The following is a 21,514-nucleotide window of genomic DNA, read 5'->3' as shown; positions in this document are numbered from 1 at the left end:
TGCAGGTGCACAATCACCATCGAAGAGTCTTGCGGAGAATATAGCAAGTCCATAACCACCACTTGTGCACTCACAAAGTTTTTTTTGGAATTGTCCTTAGAACCAGCAATGCTGTTATCCAGTCCCTTGCTGAATTATCAACACACGTGCAAACACTAACAGTCCCTACTTCTCACATATTGTCCATATACTATGACCAACAGAAACGTGTGCAGTGAAATGGAACTTACAAGTTACTTAATTTGATTAACTGGTATCAATTACAATATTATAACACGAAAATATAATTACAAAGGTACAAAATACATCATTAAAAACATAACAATACAGATAACATTTGTAGTACAGGCTTTACAAAAGAATAGAAATAAACATATACATCAGTGTTACAGGAATTATGACATGAGTACAAAAATAAAAGATCAGAATCACTTTCGAAACATCAACTTCACACATGAGCATTAAAACAAAACAGAATAAATAATGTGTAAGCATATTTATAAGGTAAATAACATATTATTAATGCAAATTATATTTGAGGATAACAGTATTCCTCATCATAGTGAATGTAGCTTAGCACTGGAAAAATTCTACAATTCTTATCAGATAAACACATAAAGACAGGAAAAACACAAATACACAAGGGTACACAAACATATAGAGGGATGACACAAAAGGAAAGGACAGGGTTTGTTTTACTGCAATATTTTGCATGGAGATCTCCCTTTGTTCATCATTATTCCCAATTGTACTATCTAAGCCTGCTGTCTATATTCTGTTCACATCCTCTTTCAAAATAGTTTTTCTCCACTGCACAATACTCATTTTGGTCCAAATCATTTTCATATAACTTCTCAATGCATTTTTTTCCTATTGTCCATAGTCAGTTTCTTATATAGTCTACCCCCTCTTAAGCTAACTTAAATCTACTGAGCTCAGATGCTAAACTAAGGGACGAGGCAATGCAGCATCACATAAAACAATTAATATAAACAGCAATGAAAAAAAACGCAGATTTGCGAAGCAAGCAGCATTAAGAAATTAGCAAAGCAATTGTAATATTACAACTAATCTAAGGCAATGTGCAGCAAACAATAAAAATAAATCATTAGTAAAACTGGCTTAACAGAATAATGTAAAGTCAAATTCAATAACACTATGCCTGGCAAACAGCAGCAACTTGTACCTAAACATGACATAGCTCAAGCAGAAAAAATATTACAGTAAAAACAACAATGCAGATAAGGTAAATGTATATTCACATCTTAATGTCTATGTAATTAAGGTGGTGCACCACAACAACTTATTGTAAAAAAAATATTACCATGTACTTGAAAAGAAAATTATGTGTCCAGTTACTGTTACTAGTCCCTTCTTATTGTTCTTTCCTTTCCAAGTGCTCCTTTTTTTAAAGAATGTGGATTACAAAATTATCATTTAATAGATCTGTTGACAGAAAGTGTTCACATTAGCAAATGCATCTAAGTTTATTTTATAAAACTAATGCTGTAACACAGCTGGAAAACAGGTATCAAATGAAATAAGCAATTACGCAAACCAAAGCATACAAATATCATTCAATAGTCATGTGACATTTCATAAGTTAGTAGAAATTCTCTCAACTCTCGTAGAAAGACGCTTGTCATAATCAGGTGTGCAGATGTAAAAATATTTCTCGTCATTTCATTAGGCATTTCAGTAAATATCATAAATTACGAGCTCCAGAGTATGCTTTCAACAAGGAAATGTCAATAGCGAGGATAATGAACTCCCCCTTTTTTTTTTCTACCTGTGCTTCCGGAAAGGCACACCCTAATGGCTTGTTCTCCAGGTGTCTGACACAGCGGTGTGCCGACGACGCACGTGCAGGTGGTCACTTAACTTTCTTACAGAAATATTTACGACAGCAGTTTCCGCTACAGTGACAGCCTCATATAAAAATTTCACAGGTCGAGAATTTACGTTGCAAATGTGTAGAAACAAAATCCTATGAATATAACAGTGTCCAAAAAAATTTTCGCCGGCATTGTGATACATTCACGCATTTACACACATTTCTTAACTCTTAAAGTACGATTCTTGGTTTCCAACATCCTGTTTCACAAGTCAAGAGTCCCTAACTTCTATTCATTATTCATATACATATAAACACGTAATCACATTCCTCATATATAGTAGCATCATCTTATTGACATAAACATACCTCAACAGCATAATACACATCGTCGTCGTGAAAATAGCATCATAACACCTCAGTCAAATCTCAAAAACGTCGTAGCTTCCTCCAATAATTTCAAAACCTAAAAAAAATTCTCTGCTCATTTCAATAGTGTCATCTACCTCAAACGTACTTTAAAATCATGCTCCCTTACCAAATACATAATTCAAAGCTCTCATAGTATCACAATGGTTCCGAAAAAATATGAGTATTTCACAAAGTACAGACAAAATACAATTTCAAAAGTGTGAAGTTATCCAACTGTGTAATTGCGTAAACATCTGTCACTGATGTAATAAAAAAGAATGTTTGTTTCTCTGTCAAATAATCAGATAGCTGTGTACTTCTGTGTTAGAGAAATATGGTACCGAAGTGTAAAGTTGTATAAGCAAATACCATATTAGCTAGGGCTCCTTGTGCTTGCCAAACACATGGTACACAAAGTAAGTGTGTACCCCCCTGAGGATTAATGTAATTATACCCTCAGGTGTTACAGATTACAGCAATGGAATGAAATGTATCACAGAAAACTTTCTTTGTAATTCAAAAATCTTTAAAAATAAATGTTTTAAGTACAAAATTAATCACTGAAATGCGTGTCCTGTAGCGCTAAATGAGCGTCTTGTTGCAACATAATCTGTGTGGAAGTGTCGTATTTATCGTCCTCCGAAAGCTAAGTTCTGCAGAAGTCAATGTACTTACCTCATAATACACAAAAGTGAAATGCTTTGCGTATAAATGTCTTAGTTATTACGCTTATTGCCGTGATGAGGAAAGTACTGTGCTGTAATGTATTGTTGTGCTACAGAAAAGGCAGTCTCATTGTAGCTATACCACAAAAGTTACTACTAAAACCTGTTTTACTTTCCAGAATAATTCAGAAAAACTGTGCAGATATAAAACAGATATAGCGCAAAAGCAACATTGTAAATTGTCACTCATTAGTAGCGTCGTGATAAAATCGTGTATCTGTCACATAAACTAATCACTCTGTCGTCTGGTATCTCACAGAAAGTACTTTAAACCCAGAATGTATTTTCAAGTAAGCCAAAATGTTGCATTAAAATCTCATTAGCACTACTGGTAAATGTTCTAAGTATGTGAGCCTTATAGTCGTTATGTAATCGTGCAACTAACAAGCAAGAATGTACACACACAATAACACTGTGTCGTCTGTTCGCAATAACAATGCATTCGTAATTTCTGTTTCAATAAGTTCTCTTGGTTCTTGACTGGATATTTAACTACAAACATTGTTGCATGGTAACAGATTCTAAGTCTGACAAAGCATATTAGCAATGTAAAGTGAAAAGTTTTATGGCAATGACAAAGTTAAAAAGCAGATTATCTTTCAATAAACGGTTTTACATGTGAAATGTGGTGTAAACCTTTACTCTTCCTAGTGCACAGAGTTTCAACTTCAAAGCAATTGTCATGTTGTATACATCGGTAAAGAATGCTAAAATTTTTCTCAAGGTTAGCGTCTTATGTTATTTTTCTCGGAGCCAGCGGGCGCACGCGGCTGCCTGTTGTGCGAGTTATTGTCTGTCTCTTTGTTGGCGCACGCCGTTATTGGGATTAGGAGACCTAACTTCTACAAATTCACTCTGACGAGAAGGCCCTGCCCTGTTTAAATCCCGCCAGTTCTGATACAATTCAGGTCTGTCGCTACGATCATATCATCTGTCGTCATGTCGGTAGTTCCTATAGCTTCTTTCTTGTCGGTTAAGTGGTGGAGAATTTCTCCCTGAATCGAAACTGCGCGCTGAAATGTTGCGTCTGAAGTTATTCTGTCTCCCGTGATAATAATAGTTCTGGTTGTCATATTGTCTGTTTCTGTGATTGTCTCTGTCATAGTCATTACTGCGGAGAGGTGATCTTTCCCTGTAATTATTACTACTCTGCCAACGGTTGTCATACGGGTGGTGTCTGTTTTGGTCACGATTTGTGTTGTGAGAATAGCCTTGTCGCGTCCAGTTATTATCGAGGAATTGTGACGGATGTGACCTGTAATTGTTGTGTTCCTGTTTCCGCATTCCGCGATTGTCAGTGTCAATTTCCAATTCTTGTAACAGTCCCTGAAAAGCTTCAATGTCGTCTTTGCAACGTCCTGCCAAAATAATGTGTCGTAAATGTTCAGGCAATTTGATTAAGCAAATGCGGATAAGTTCTGAGGGGCTGTATGGGTTTGAAAGATACTGATTCTTATGCAACATGTCTTCAAAATATTTCACAAGACTGGAAAATCAGATTGTTCGAAATGTTTCATCATTATGATGCTATGTTTTACTCGGTCTTGTGTGGCTTGAGACCAATATGCTGAGAGGAAGGCATGGTAAAACTCTCCTTCACTGTGGCAATCGTGAATGACCGATCGCATTCTTACAGCTGGTTCATTCTCCAAGTAGCCACACATAAATTCTAATCTGTGTTCTAATGACCAGTTGGGAGGAAAACAATGAGAGAATTGATGGAGCCACGCTTGTGGATGAATGTCGTTGGCAGAATTCTTAAATGTTTTGAATTTACGTGTAGTAATGAACAGCTTATAGTCAAAGTCATCGTGTCGGCGAGTAGCATATCGGTCATTGTTACGTCGTGTCGGCGGTTCCATCTCAAAATTCGGTCCACCTTGCCAATTCCTTTCATAATTACCGAAATGCCCTGTGTTATTATTTTGTGGCTTTTCCGTATTTCTAAGTTCCTCTTCCCGTGTTGGAGTGCGAGTGTCCTCTGAAATATGTAATTCTTGTATCATCTGCGTCAGCTGATCTTGTACTTCCCGGATTTCTCTTTTGTACTGTGTATTGATTTGATTTTGATTTTGTTTGAATTTTCTTATTTGTTCATACTCTTCTGTGTCAGTGAAGGCTACGGGTCTTGTGTCATTCAGATCATCATCTACCTTTGTAGATAAGTTAGTGACCTGATCCGAAAGTTCGGCTACTTTCTCCGATAGTGAACACATTTCCTCAGTGTGTTTTTCTGAACCAAGTTTCAGAGTGTCCATTTGTGTTGAGATCGAATCTACTGTGTCCTTTAACTTTTCCTGAGTTTTTGCAAGTTGCGTAACCGCATCGGTAGATGCAACTGAGTCAATTTTAGCCCACAAGGTCTCATGATTTTCATGAACAATGGTTTGCAGTTCTTTTATGGCTGCTTCGTGATTCTGTAATGCATTTTCATGCCGCGAAAAAATAGGTTGAAAATGCTTACAAATTTGTGTTTTTACGTCATTACAGACTTTTTGACATTTCGATTCAATGTTATGTAACTCAGTAGTTAAATTTTCCCGTGTTTGTTCAAGCGTGGTGTGAAGATTTTGTTCCATTGCGTCTAACTGTTGCTGTGTTTGTCTCTGGTGTTGTTCCATTGTGTCTAACTTTTGAAGATTTTGTTCCACTGTGTCCAACTTTTGTTGTGTTTGTCTCTGATTTTGTTCCATTGTGTCTAACTTTTCAAGCTTTTGTCCCATTTGTTGCATTAATTGTAATAACAATGCACTGGTGTCTGAAACATGTTCCTCAGTGCTTTTCGGCAGTGAATTTGCACCGGCAACATTCACATTTTGACAAGCGGAAAATGTGTCTTGACTCATTTGAGAAAACGGTGAGGACACAAAACCTGAATCTACAGTATTTGCAAAATTGTGTCCTGTCATTTCGGATTCCTGAGGCGAGCTGTTGCCGACCGATCGATCGATAATGCTTCCCTGTTCACTAATTGTTTCACTGTCTACACCATTGTTTCCAGCCCGCTCCATTTCCCTATGTACAATTACCAAATTACTACTTTGAACATCAGTTAATTCATTACTCGGTGGCGCTAACACACTGCTTTCATTTTCACTGTCATTTCTCAGTTTACTTTGGAGCCTAGTATTACGTTTTTCACACGCCATTATTGTCACAGTATTTCACACGACAACATAGAAAAGCACAATTTTAAGAGCAAAAATAAGAGAACGCATTAACATAGAACTGAAAATAATATCTAGTTAATTGCAGCTGCGAAATACTTGGTGCAAATCTACATGCATGCCACAACTGTTTTACTGTGCAACAATGAAAAACCACAACTACCAAGGAGATTCTCTCTACAATTACGCAATAGCAATAAACAAAATCTACACTAATTACACAAACTACAAGAAAAAATCAGAAGATTTCAGTGAGGTATCCTCGGCTAAGGGTCGACATATGAAACTTCCCCTTTGAACAATTATACATGACTGTGCTTAAATTGACACACAATATTTTGTTAGCGCAACGCAATCTGACTTTCAAAATTCCCTACAAAAGAATGGCCCTGACTAACATTCAACTATACCTTTCACAAATCACTTACCTCACAAAAATCTTCGCTGCTCAAGCTACTGCAATACAGCGAGCGCCACTACTGCCAGCTAAATAAAAGATTCAAACTATGGAAGGAACTAACTACTGATAGGGATAGTTAGCAAATGAAAGATATTAATAGAGAACAAACAATGTATTTACCTTGATATCATCACATATAAATATAGCAGTTCATGACCAATTTCAAAACTCCGCCATCTCTCTCCCCACATCCACCACTGCTGGCGGCTCACCTCCAACTGCGCAACGCTACGTGCTGTTCACATCCAGCTGCCCAACACTACAATGGCGAGTATTACAACAATGCAAAGCAGCCACAGACTGCACACAGCACAGCCAGTGATTTTCATAGAGAGGTGGCGTTACCAATAAAAAAACCTAAACAGTCTACTTACAAAGTGTTATTTAAAATTTTCTCTCTGTTTCGTGGAACATTAAAGTGAGGTTCTTTGTTGGTTATTTTGATTGTCATACAAATTTATTACTCGTTCTAAATTTTTATGATTCGATTTTTGACTTCAGTACCTGCTTAACATTACTGAAATCTAATATTTTTTTGTGAAATCTTCTAATTATGTCTCATATTTCATACATTACCATGGATGTAATTATATGATAATATAGTTTAAGAATGTTGAATGAAAATGGTAGGGTGAATTTTCAAATAAATAATATGAAAATATTGCATACACTATTGAAAAATGTATAGGTACGAAATTAATCTGTTCTAAAAGTAGTCAGTGGGTAATTATCAATACTTTGAGATACAGTTACTTTTGTACACTTCCTGGCGAAATTCGTAACCTACTTGGGACGGGACATGTTCTCAAATTCACCCTATCAACAACGGTATAAAAAATTGGTAATTTTAGAATTTCGCCCCCTCTTGGATACGTTTTTGCGGACGCCCATGGCCAGGCGGAATGGCCGCGCGGTTAGAGGCGCCATGTAACTGACTGCGCCACCCCTCCCGCCGGAGGTTCGAGTCCTGCCTCGGCCATGGGTGTGTGTGTTGTTCTTAGCATAAGTTAGTTTATGTAGTGTGTAAGTCTAGGGACCGATGACCTCTGCAGTTTGGTCCCTTAAGAACTCACACACATTTGAACATTTTGGACGCCCATGCCTGGAGGCAATGAACTCGAAGAATTCTTGGCAAGTGTAGCAGCACTGCCGCTAGCTTCAGATGTACTGTATGTGTGACACCGTGTTCTCGTGTTGCAGCGACGTACGTGGGCGGCGGCTACATCAACGCGACCACGGAGGCCATGTTCGACACGGGCCTCGCCTGGTGCCAGGTGCCCTTCGGCTACGGCCTCAGCCTTATTCTCGGTGAGTGCTCCTGACTTCTCACAGCATATTTTCACCTCTGAAAACTGCCCGTCTATTAATTATTATTCTCGACAGACCGGCTATCAAACCAGTAAATGGAATAATTAGACGGGGAAAATACGATTCCTTCATATCACATGTGCCCAGACCTTCGAAACCTCCAATGTCGTCTGTGTAGCGCGAATGATATCCTTTATTTTGAACAGTAGTAATTTCGAAACGCTTTGAAAAGTTAAAACTGGATCGGTATTCGAAACAGACTTTTGAATCTGGGAGGTACCACACTTACCAACAAGGTCAACCGAGCAGCTCTCGCGGCCTTACTCGCTCTTATTTGCCAATACGTAGATCTTGTATTGTATTGTATCGTATGTTAACCAGGGACCTAGAAACGACAGAGAGGCTCCGTCCCCGCCGCAGCCGCACTGGTCCACAACCCCACGACGACTACCGCAGTCCGCTTCACCCCTCCGCCGCCCCCACCTAACCCAGGGTTATTGTGCGGTTCGGCCCCCGGTGGACCCCCCAGGGAACATCTCACATCAGACGAGTGTAAACCCTATGTTTGCGTGGTGGAGTAATGGTGGTGTACGCCTACGTGGAGAACTTGTCTGCGCAGCAATCGCCGACATAGTGTAGCTGAGACAGAATAAGGGGAACCAGCCTGCATTCGCCGAGGCAGATGGAAAACCACCTAAAAACCGTCTACAGAGTGGACGGCTCTCCGGACCTCGACACAAGTCCGCCGGGCAGATCCATGCTGGGGACCAGGCGCTCCTTCCCGCCCGGAACGCCGTGCGTTAGACCGCCAAGACTGGAAACATCACTCTGTACGAAGCAGTAAGAGAGAAGCAAAGACAGACTAAACATTTGAGTTATATTATGAATTCCCTGTTTTGGTGTTTGGTCTCTTTCCACAAACAACACAACAACAACAACCCTGTTTTGGTAACATGTTTGCAAAGAGCTTAGGTCAGATTTTGAATTAAGTACGGAATGCACTACATTGCAGAGTGAGTATTTCGGTTTGTAAGACATGGTTCACTTTATTTTGTTCCAGACATCAGTGCAATCGTTTCTGTCACACACCGAAGCGCAAAAGAAACTGGTATAGGCGTCCGTACTCAAATACAGAGATAACTAAACAGGCAGAACACGGAACTGCTGTAGATAAAGCCTATGTAAGACAACAAGTGTCTGGCGCAGTTGTTAGGTCGGTTACTGCTGCTACAATGGCAGGTTATCAAGATTTAAGTGAGTCTGAACATGGTGTTATAGTCGGTGCACCAGCGATGAGGCACGGCATCTCCGAGGTAACAATGAAATGGGGATTTTCCCGTACGACCATTTCACGACTGTACCGTGAATATCAGGAGCACGGTAAATCATCATAATCTCCGATATTGCTGCGGCCGGTAAAAAATGCTGCAAGAATGGGACCTCGACAACTGAAGAGAATCGTTCAACGTGACAGAAGTGCAACCCTTCCGAAAACTGCTGCAGGTTTCAATTGTGGCCCATCAGAAGGTGTCAGCGTGCGAACCATCCAACGAAACATCATCGATATGGCCCTTCGGAGCCGAAGGCCCACTCGTGTACTCTTGATGACACACAGCTTTAGGCCATTCCTGGGCCCGTCAGCGCCGACATTGGACTGTTGATGACTGGGAAAGTGTTGCCTGGTCGGACGAGTCTCGTTTCAAATTTTATTGAGCGAGGGTGGACGTGAACCAGTTTGTAGACAACCTCATGAATCCATGGACCCTGCTTGTCATCAGGGGACTACTGTTCAAGCTGGTGGAGGCTCTGTAATGGTGCGGAGCGTATGCAGTTGGAGTTATATGGGATCCCTGGTACATTTAGATACGAATCTGATAGGTGATGCATATGTAAGCATCGTGTCTGATCACCTGCATCTATTCATATCCATTGTGCATTCCAACGGACTTCGGCAATTCCAGCAGGCCGCTGTTGCTGAGCGGTTCCTTAGGTTAGTTAGATTTAATTAGTTCTACGTCTAGGGGACTGATGACCTCAACTGTTAAGACCCATAGTGCTTTGAGATATTTGAAGCATTTTTGGCAATTCCAGCAGAACAACGCGACACAGCACGCGTCTAGAGTTGCTATTGAGTGGCTCCAGGAACGCTCTTCAGAGTTGAAACACTTACACTGGCCACCAGACTCCACAGAAATGAAACTGAGTATACAGGTTGGTCCATTGATAGTGACCGGGCCTAATATCTCACGAAATGAGTGCCAAAAGAAAAAACTACAAAGAACGAAACTTATCTAGCTTGAAGAGGGAAACCAGATGGCGCAATGGTTGGCCCACTAGATGGTGCTGCCCTAGGTCAAACGGATATCAACTGCGTTTTTTTTAAAATAGGAACTCCCATTTTTTATTACATATTCGTGTAGTACGCAAAGAAATATGAATGTTTTAATTGGACTACTTGTTTCGCTTTGTGATAGATGGCGCTGTAATAGTCACAAACGTGTAAGTACGTGGCATCACGTAACGTTCCGTCAGTGCGGACGGTATTTGCTTCGTGATACACTACCCGTGTTAAAATGGACCGTTTGATGTATGGCTATTGTGATCAAAATGCCCAACGGGCATGTGCTATTTATGCTGCTCGGTATCCTGGACGACATCATCCAACTGTCCGGACCCTTCGTTATTTAAGGAAACAGGAAGTGTTCAGCCACATGTGAAACGTCAACCACGACCTGCAACAAATGATGATGCCCAAGCAGCTGTTTTAGCTGCTGTTGCGGCTAATCCACACATCAGTAGCAGACAAATTGCGCGAGAATCGGGAATCTCAAAAACGTCGGTGTTGAGAATGATACATCAACATCGATTGCACCCGTACCATATTTGTATGTAGCAGGAATTGCATGACGAAGACTTTGAGCGTCGTGTAGAGTTCTGCTACTGGGCGCAAGAGGAATTACGGGACGATGACAGATTTTTTGCACGCGTTCTATTTAGCGACGAAGCGTCATTCACCAACCGCGCTAACGTAAGCGGCATAATATGCACTATTGGGCAACGGAAAATCCACGATGGCTGCGACAAGTGTAACATCAGCGACCTTGGCGGATTAACGCATGGTGCGGCATTATGGGGGGAACGATAATTGGCCCCCATTTTATCGATGGCAATCTAAATGATCCAGTGTACGCTGATTTCCTACGTAATGTTCTACCAATGTTACTACAAGTTGTTTCACTGCATGACAGAATGGCGATGTACTTCCAACATGATGGATGTCCGGCACACACCTTGCGTGCTGTTGAAGCGGTATTGAATAGCATATTTCATGGCAGGTGGATTGGTAGTCGAAGAACCATACCATGGCCCGCACATTCAACGGATCTGACGTCCCCGGATTTCTTTCTGTGGGGAAAGTTGAAGGATATTTGCTGTCGTGATCCACCGACAACGCCTGACAACATGCGTCAGCACATTGTCAATGCATGTGCGAACATTACGGAAGGCGAACTACTCGCTGTTGAGAGGAATGCCTTTACACGTATTGCCAAATGCATTGAGGTTGACGGACATCATTTAGAGCATTTATTGCATTAATGTGTGTATTTACAGGTAATCCCGCTGTAACAGCATTCGTTCTCCGAAATGATAAGTTCACAAAGGTACTTGTATCACATTGGAACAACCGACATAAAATGTTCAAACGGACCTACGTTCTGTATTTTAATTTAAAAAACCTACCTGTTACCAACTGTTCGTTTTAAATTGTGAGCCATACGTTTGTGACTATTACAGTGCCATCTATCACAAAGCCAAAAGAAGGGGTCCAACTAAAACATTCATATTTCTTTACGTACTACACGAATATGTAATAAAAAATAGGGGTTCCTATTTTAAAAAACGCAGTTGATATTCGTTTGACCTATGGCATCACCCTCTAGCAGGGCAACCATAGCGCCATGTGGTTTCCCCCTTCAAGCTAGACAAGTTTCGTTCTTTGAAGATTTTTCGTTTGACGCTTATTTCGTGATATATTTGGCCCGGTCACGATCAATGGACCACCCTGTATCTGCTGTTCAGAAGAGATCTTCACCAACTCGTACTCTTACGGATTTATGGACAGCCCTGCAGAATTCATGGTGTCTGTTCCCTCCCGTACTACTTCAAACAGTAGTCGAGCCCATAGCATGTCGCGGTACCGCATGCTCGTGTAGGTTCTACTCGATATTCTGCAGGTGTAACCGTTTCTTTGGCTCTTCATCGTATTTTCGTTTAAGGTTTTTAATGAAGACTTCCGGACACATTTCCTAACATTTGGTAATAGTGGCTTGCGCGGTGGTGCTTTATTTGTACACTATTGGCCATTAAAATAGCTACAACACGATGATGACGTGCTACAGACGCGAAATTTAACCGACAGGAAGAAGATGCTGTGATATGCAAATGATTAGCTTTTTAGAGCATTCACACAAGGTTGGCGCCGGTGGCGACACCTACAAAGTGCCGACATGAGGAAAGTTTCCAACCGATTTCTCATACACAAACACCAGTTGACCGGCGTTGCCTGGTAAAACGTTGTTGTGATGCCTCGTGTAAGGAGGAGAAATGCGTACCATTACATTTCGGACTTTGATAAAGGTCGGATTGTAGCCTATCGCGATTGCGGTTTATCGTATCGCGTTGGTCGAGATCCAATGACTGTTAGCAGAATATGGAATCGGTGGGTTCAGGAGGGTAATACGGAACGCCGTGCTGGATCCCAACGGCCTCGTATCACTAGCAGTCGAGATGACAGGCATCTTATCCGCATGGCTGTAACGGATCGTGCAGCCACGTCTCGATCCCTGAGTCAACAGATGGGGACGTTTGCAAGACAACAACCACCTGCACGAACAGTTCGACGACGTTTGCAGCAGCAAGACTATCAGCTCGCAGACCATGGCTGCGGTTACCCTTGACGCCGCATCACAGACAGGAGTGCCTGCGATGGTGTACTCAGAGACGAACCTGGGTGCACGAATGCCAAAACGTCATTTTTTCGGATGAATCCAGGTTCTGCTTACAGCATCATGATGGTCGCATCCGTGTTTGGTGACATCGCGGTGAACGCACATTGGAAGCGTGTATTCGTCATCGCCATACTGGCGTATCACCCGGCGTGATGGTATGGGGTGCCATTGGTTACACATCTCGGTCACCTCTTGTTCGCATTGACGGCACTTTGAATAGTGGACGTTACATTTCAGATGTGTTACGATCCCTGCGAAACCCTACATTTCAGCAGGATAATGCACGACCGCATGTTGCAGGTCCTGTACGGGCCTTTCTGGATACAGAAAATGTTCGACTGCTGCCCTGGCCAGCACCTTCCCCAGATCTCTTACCAATTGAAAACGTCTGGTCAATGGTGGCCGAGCAACTGGCTCGTCACAATACGCCAGTCACTACTCTTGATGAACTGTGGTATCGTGTTGAAGCTGAATGGGCAGCTGTACCTGTACACGCCATCCAAGCTCTGTTTGACTCAATGCCCAGGCGTATGAAAGCCGTTATTACGGCCAGAGGGGGTTGTTCTGGGTACTGATTTCTCAGGATCTATGCACCCAAATTGCGCGAAAGTGTAATCACATGTCAGTTCCAGTATAATATATTTGTCCAATGAACAACCGTTTATCGTCTGCATTTCTTTTTGGTGTAGCAATTTTAATGGCAAGTAGTGTAAATAGCCGGTTTGAATCCTGGTGGCGGAAGAAATAGTCACCAGTAGTTGACAGGCAGGGGGAGGAGTCGTAGCACCGTAAAGTCCCTGGTGCACAGTGCAGGTGTCCCACGGCCCGACCCGCACACTTTACATGCCAGCCCGGTTGGCCCGCCACGCTGTGGAACTGAGCAAAACCTGGCGCGGCAGCCGTAGCCTCGAGCCAGCCCTTGACAGGTTCTCGCTAGAGTTCTGCATCCGCGTTGCGAACTCGCGTGCGCGGCATCCGTTCCCCATCACTCGCTTTGCACACGGTGCGGAAGCACCCAGACAGCAGTTCACTCACCTACATTACGTTAGCGAGCACTCACCGAGTGTTGGGCATCGAGTGGGTGGCTCTACCACACGGCTGAGGAAGTGTGGACGCTATGCTGCTTCGTCTCAAGATAGCAGCAGTAATGAGCCCGGCAAACAGTGAAATGTTTCAGAGTTAGAATTCTTTTTTAGCTTCTATTTCGATGTTTTCTATGGAGAAAGTTGAGCTGTATACTTCAGATCCACCAAGTATTCCCACAGCTACTGGATACGATTATGTATAACTAAAATTAAATTAATGTGATGACTGAATACTGAATGCTATTACAGATCATTGATTTAGCTGTGGAAATGTAAAGTAATATCTCATGAAATAATGCTGGCATTCAGCTTGCAACTAAAATCGCACTGACGTAGACATGTTTTGGACAGAACAATTAGAAGATGGTTACAATGAGGAACGTGACAACTGATTACAATTGTCAAATTTGTTTATAACTGACCAAAAATCTCTTACGGTCTTGTGAGTAAACCGAGCCAATGTAGTCACAGAACCCATTCCAGTTGGTAATGTTAACTGCACTGACCAGAAACAGGAAATGAAATGATAATTAAATCAAGACCCTAAGCTGTCGACAGGCGTTGATATACATCAACGGGGACAGTTCAAAATGTGTCAAATGTGTGCCGGGATCTCCTGCTTACTTGGCAGACACACTATCCATCCTTTTTCTTTGTTTTTGTTGATCTCATTTTCTTGGTAATTGTTCGTTGGATATGTTCGGGGCGGACGTCCCATAACACCTGTTAAATTTCATCGTTGATCCGTTCACTCAGTTTTTTTTTGTTTGAGAGGGCAGCTAACCCTCTGTCCGAACACGCTGAGCTACCGAGCCGGCGTCCATCTGAGCCACCGAGGGCACAGAGGATAGTGCGGCTGCAGGGATTTATCCCTTGCACCCTCCCCGTGAGACCCACATTCCCAACTTAATGTCCACACACTACATTCGTAATGCCCCTGCCCATTACACTCATTACTCGCGGCAGACAATCTTACCGAGTCCCGTAAGAGTTCGGGCAATGCGTGTGCAGCCAGCGCAGAAGAAGAAGGTCAATGCCCGGTTAGCCTTAACTATATGAGGATGGTATCTGTTCTTTCGGACATGTCAGAAAGAACAGATATCATCTTCATATAGAAACAAGAAAGTTGTGCATGGTGTAGTAATAAGGGAAGCGCATTAACATGTGCGTATTGCAAATTCGCAGCCGATGTACAAATGAGCACGAGTGAATGTGCGTATGCAGTGCTCCTTCAGCTGTGTCCGTGACTGATTTTCACTTTTCCTACTGTGCCTCAATTGTGTTATGCCGACCTTGAGGCAACAGGTCCTCCACTTCTCTTGCGATTCTCGGTTCTTCAAAGAACCACATTGTTTTAGGTTATTCAGACATATTTGATCACATTGGAATTGTCTGCGCCATCTCAGCACCAGCTCACCAACGATTTCGTTGTAACAAAATTTTTTGCAGATTGTTTAGTTCATTACAACAAAATACCTGTTATGATGATTGTAAGAAAATTTTGGCAGCAACAATTGTTTCAGCATTGTTCTCCTTCAAATGCAGAAATGCAGTATTTCAATGTGTGCCAGAACTGCAGACATAATACGAACTCTATTTTTTCGGGGTGGTAATTAAAACACGGAGTACTCCTCGTAGACGGGGTGGTAATTAAAACACTGAGAACCCCTCGTAGATTAACATAGGTGTAGAAACACCACCACTAGACACTTGGTACAGTGAAAAGCGTCACTTGGAGCGATGAGTTGTCCACATTAAAGCGCTGCATGCTACTCACCAACAGGACAACATCCAAGACGGAGCTACAACATTTGTCAGAACTGGTTTACGAGGGCTGACATAGGGCCCTTTGCGAGTTTGCCATCGCCTCTCGTCACAAAATGATAGAGGAACCTGTTGCCAAATTATGTACATCCGCTTGTTTCCCTACAACCCCCTGCATTTGAGCTGTACCTTTAGTAGGACATTGCACCACCCACCTGCTTCATAACTGAGGGACAATTGCACGCTGAACACTGCACGGCTGTAAGGATATCTGTGTCTCTGCAGGTTACCTCAAACCAGTCCTATCGAGCATGTATTGGGACGCCATTGAGCGAAAAGTTCGCGTCTTTTACTCGACTCCGACCACATTCCACGATTCAGCGGTCGTGGATGAAGACATCTCCCCAATACTTTCGGTGTTTCTTGGGACCGATATGATGATCCGTCGTCTCTGTAATCTTTGCGAACTGGAGTGCTAGATGTTACTAAAATTGCTCGTTGAAATATTAATGCCGTCCTTAAATAGCACAATTAATGGCTTTGGGGTGCTGGACGTTGTGCAGAACTAAGAGGTGAAATATTAATGCCGTCCTTAAATAGCACAATTAATGGCTTTGGGGTGCTGGACGTTGTGCAGAACTAAGAGGTCATGTGAGCCTTTACCGCCGGTCAACTACTGGTGATTATTTCTTCCACCACCAAGATTTAAACCGGCTGTTTAGAAACAAAGCACCATCGGACAAGCCCTTGTTACCAAATGTTAGGAAATGTGTCCGGAAGTCTTCATTAAAAACCTTAAACGTAAATGCAATGAAGAGCCAAAGAAACGGGTACACCTGCCTAAGTCATGAAAGTGCTGTGGTGTTTATGTGGCAGTCAGCTGTACGGAATTGGCACTGTAAGATGCGTCGGCGAAGAGGCGTGACAGTCTGACAGAAAGGAGCTATCGTGTATGGACGTGCCCATGATCATACCGTAAATTAATGTGCCAGATTTTTTGGTAAATCAGTGCGAACTGCCCAACGTGTCTACAAGGAAATGTGTACCTCTTACGGCCATATAACATGGCGTAAAAAGAATGGCCGTTAGAAGATCCTATCCGATAGGGACCAGAGACGAATGTCACGCATTATCAATGACAGTTGGTGTCAAACACGACAGAAATTGTAGTTTTCAGTGAGAACATGCCAATTTCAACTAGTTTACGAGCAAACATTGCGAAAGAAATGGCATTCAATGAATATTTGGAGTGGAGTAAGTTCAACAGGCCATTGCTTGCAGCCGTATATAGGAGCGCACGTCTAGAGTGAGCCAATCACCGTAGAAAGTGGATAGAAGTTTTTTTTTTTTTTTTTAGATTGATAGAAACAGATTTAAGAATACTAAAACCCAGCCACAGCCTATACAGCAAACTGAGCATTGAGGAGAACTTCAATATACAGAAGGCAATAGCGGAAGGAAAACAGGTCTTAAACGAATACACTACACTCTGCAAGGGCACACTATTTAACACATTAAAGGAACTTTACAAATAAAAACAGCACAAACGGATAAAGTCTACACACAAGCACACGCACGCACGTATATATATATATACACACACACACACACACACACACACACACACACACACACACACACACACACACGAAAAATAAATACACTAAAATCTGCAAAGACGCACCATTCACACACAAATAGGAATACTATATAAAAGACAACACAGTCAGCTAAGAAACACACAGAAAACACACACAAACACACACACACACACACACACACACACACACACACACACACACACACAAAGATAAAATGCAAATAAAATTCAAATTTGGCGCCGAACACTCTGGTGAACAAATGAACACTGACTGGGCTGGGACACTTAATAAACCACAATCACACTGTGTTATGGAGTAGTGGAAAGGGTTTTGCTACGTTATTTGTGGAAAATACTTGTTATAGCTACGTACGCATCACAACATCTTAGCGTGATGCGGAGAATGGAAGTGTTTGTCACACGAAAACGTAAGTAGCGTAAGTAAATACGAAAATAGGCGCGAAAACGTCGCGAAAAACTAAATTACACTCTAGAAGATAGGTTAACTCTCAGCAACAACAAAAAAATAAATAAATAAAATAAAATAAAAAAACTTACTCATCAACATCGTCTGGTTGCAGATGACAAGCTACCTGTAGTAATTAACACAAAAGTGGTCCAGAAAATTCATGGTCACCAAATGTAAAGGTATTTACAAAAAGAAACTATCTGTTGTTTGAACTAAAAATGCACATAATTTTATAATCATGTAACAAAAATGTTCACATTGCAGTGGTGCCGAAACATGTTTGGGTAACTGGGTAACTGGCGGACCTCATACCCCAAAAATTTTAACAGTAAACACGGCCAATACAAGGAGCTGCAGATCAAAAGGTGGATAGCAGTATTTGAAGGCGCGTAGTACCATCCGATACGTCGCAATTTTGCCTCTTTTCAGATGATACAAGGATTCGAGTGCACACAGGGCCCAATGAGGCAATGAGCCCGCTGTGTACGAAGATGCTGGTGGTGATCCTGTTATGTTTATCTTACAGTCACTAAGACCCATTCGTTTAAGTTACAGTGAACATGATTCAGGATGGGTATTTCCACATTCTCGGTGACCATGTGTTCTTTGTTTTACAGCTTTATTGTAAGCTTACTGCGGGCAGCACCGTCTTCCGAAATGACAGTGGCCGTGTCCACAGGCGCACACGTCTAAGTTCCTGCATTCTGTCATTCCCTATGGCACCTCGACTAGCCTTCTAAATCACCCGAAAAGCTGTGTTATCAACGAAACAAAAATATGTAGTACGAGGGACATTCGATAAGCAAAGCAAGCTGGCCGGTGTGGCCGTGCGGTTAAAGGCGCTTCAGTCTGGAACCGCGTGACCGCTACGGTCGCAGGTTCGAATCCTGCCTCGGGCATGGATGTGTGTGATGTCCTTAGGTTAGTTAGGTTAAATTAGTTCTAAGTTCTAGGCGACTGATGACCTCAGAAGTTAAGTCGCATAGTGCTCAGAGCCATTTGAACCATTTTTGAAGCAAAGCAACACATTCTTTTTCCAGGCAATTTTAGGTTGAAAAAACGCAGAATTTGTCGTGGAACATCTTGGAATGTTCCTGCCTCAACCTCTACACTTTCATGAAGTTCCGATAGGGGGTGGCTCCATACGTAGCCTTCAAAATGGCGTCTGTAACATTGGTGCACTCCGGGCAGGGACATGTCATGGAGTTTCTTTCGACGGAGAACCAATGCATCGCAGATATTCATAGGAGCTTGCAGTATATTACGGAGACCTGACAGTGAACAAAAGCACGGTGAGTCGTTGGGCAATGTACTTGTCATCGACGCAACGAAGTCGCACAAACTTGTCCGATCTCCCGCTTACCGGTCGGCCGCACACAACTGTGACTCCTGTATTGTTGGGAAGTGCGGACACTCTCATTCGAGGTGTTCGCTGGATGCAAACGAACTTCTTCTCCTCCACAAGTCTACCTTCCTGAGAGGAGCTCAGAAAACTTCATTGGACTGTTCTTCTCCACCCACCCTACAGCTCAGATCTCGTACAGTTCGTGAATGATGGGGAGGTTACTGATGCAATAAGCCGTTGCCTCCCACGTCGACCAGTAGAGTGGTACTATCCGGGCATACAGGATCCCCCAGCAAGGTGACGTAAGGCCATCGCATTAAACGGAGATTATGTTGAAAAGACAAATAGGTCTTCGAAGCCAAAAGAGTGGGGAATAGTACTATGTATTGGAATCATAAATCAGACTAACCTGGTGTCAGAAAAAAATGTGTTGCATTACCTATTGAATGCCCTTCGTAAATTTGATTACTTGGTTGATTACTTGGTAACTATACAAAATGTATTCGCATTTGCGAATATGAACAATCATTATAAGCTGTGAGTACCGGGCGTGAGTCGTGCTTCGGTAGCTCAGATGGTAGAGCACTTGCCCGCGAAAGGCAAAGGTCCCGAGTTCGAGTCTCGGTCGGGCACACAGTTGTAATCTGCCAGGAAGTTTCATATCAGCGCACACTCCGCTGCAGAGTGAAAATCTCATTCTGGAAACATCCCCCAGGCTGTGGCTAAGCCATGTCTCCGCAGTATCCTTTCTTTCAGGAATGCTAGTTCTGCAAGGTTCCCAGGAGAGCTTCTGTAAGGTTTGGAAGGTAGGAGACGAGATACTGGCAGAAGTAAAGCTGTGAGTACCGGGCGTGAGTCGTGCTTCGGTAGCTCAGATGGTAGAGCACTTGCCTGCGAAAGGCAAAGGTCCCGAGTTCGAGTCTCGGTCGGGCACACAGTTTTAATCTGCCAGGAAGTTTCATTATAAGGGATAATTATTTATTTCAAGTTTCTGCTACCATTCACTTTTTATTTTATGCTTAATCTAACATAATGCAACGCGTTTCGAACATGTTCTGTTCATCTTCAAGCGTTTGTACATATATACATACATAGAGAAATGTTACTTACAAATAAACAGTCTTAAACTAGGTTAATCTAGAACACTTTGTTTTTTACTGTATCTGCTGGTGTGGCATTTGGGGGGAAGGAGGGGGGCCGTGTATGGCTAGAAATTGAAGTCAGTGATGTCTTCTGCAGGTTTTCTTCTTTGTTGTTGACTATGTATATCACAGCCTGTATCGGATGCAGATAGGTTTGCATCAGTTATGTGTTATGAAAATAGTGTGAAAGGATTTTATATGACAGTTGATCACTTACAATTACATCATCTTGCTGCTTCACTTGCATCACTGGTGTAATGGCGGAGCTGTTGATTAAAGTTACACTATTACACATTACATTTTGTCACTGATTGCCACTGCACAAATTGCTTCGATGTTATACACACAACACAAGATGGCGGACTGTAGTATGTGAGTCTATATCGATTATCGAGGTTTTGTATCGATATTCTTGGTTCTAGTCAATTATTTACATTGACATTTCTTGAATCTATTGAGTTAGAACTGGCTTAAGACTGTTGAAGGATTTTGAGTTTTTGAATACGGTTATTTCATTTAGAATGTTATCTCCATGCTTTGTGTTATGTATGAAAATTTCCATGTCTTCCACGATATGCATTCTTTTACTTTTTTCTATTTTGTGTAAAATTTCGAGATTGTCTTCGATTTTCAAACGGTGGCCTGTGTCTTTAATGTGAGTTGCTACTGCTGATTTGTTACATTTATGAAGCCTGTAGCAGTCTAAATGTTCTTTGAATCGGGTTCTGAAATTCATGCCTGTTTGGCCGATATAATATTTATTACATTGGCTCCAGGTAATTTTGTAAATGCCGGATTCATCAAGACTTGTATCTGGTGGTTTTATATTGTGAATAATTTTCCTGCTTAGGTTGTTGTTGGTGCTGAAGCTAATTTTTACTTCTGTTGTTTTTGAATAGTCTTGCTAATGTGTCAGATACTATTCCAACATATGGCATTTTTACATATTTGACTGCTGGGACACTGTCAGTTGTGAGTGTAGTTTGATGTAGTTTGTTCAGTTTATTTTTTATCTATTGTGACATGGTATTAATTAGAGAAGGGTCATATCCATTGTTTATTGCAGTATATGTTATGGTTTCTATTTCTTGTTGGAGTTCTGTATGTTGAAGTGGAAATTTGTGTGCTCTGTACAGCATTGATCTATAAGCAGCTTTTTTGTGGGAGGAGGGATGTGTTGAGGAGTTCGGTGTAG

The 21,514-nt window shown here is 42.0% G+C and overlaps 1 protein-coding gene across 1 annotated transcript in view; it reads left to right on the top strand.

The window, feature by feature from the left end:
• LOC124775977 (high-affinity choline transporter 1-like) overlaps positions 1-21,514 on the top strand; it is a 400,765-nt gene that overhangs the window by 164,602 nt on the left and 214,649 nt on the right. Inside the window, exon 3 of the mRNA XM_047250817.1 lies at positions 7,798-7,905. Within this exon, the coding sequence (XP_047106773.1) occupies positions 7,798-7,905 (108 nt within the window). The remainder of the gene's footprint in view (positions 1-7,797; positions 7,906-21,514) is intronic.

The sequence above is a fragment of the Schistocerca piceifrons genome, chromosome 2, assembly GCF_021461385.2.
Source record: "Schistocerca piceifrons isolate TAMUIC-IGC-003096 chromosome 2, iqSchPice1.1, whole genome shotgun sequence".
Classification (NCBI taxonomy): Eukaryota; Metazoa; Arthropoda; class Insecta; order Orthoptera; family Acrididae; genus Schistocerca; species Schistocerca piceifrons.
This window is presented reverse-complemented; position numbering and strand designations above follow the sequence as displayed.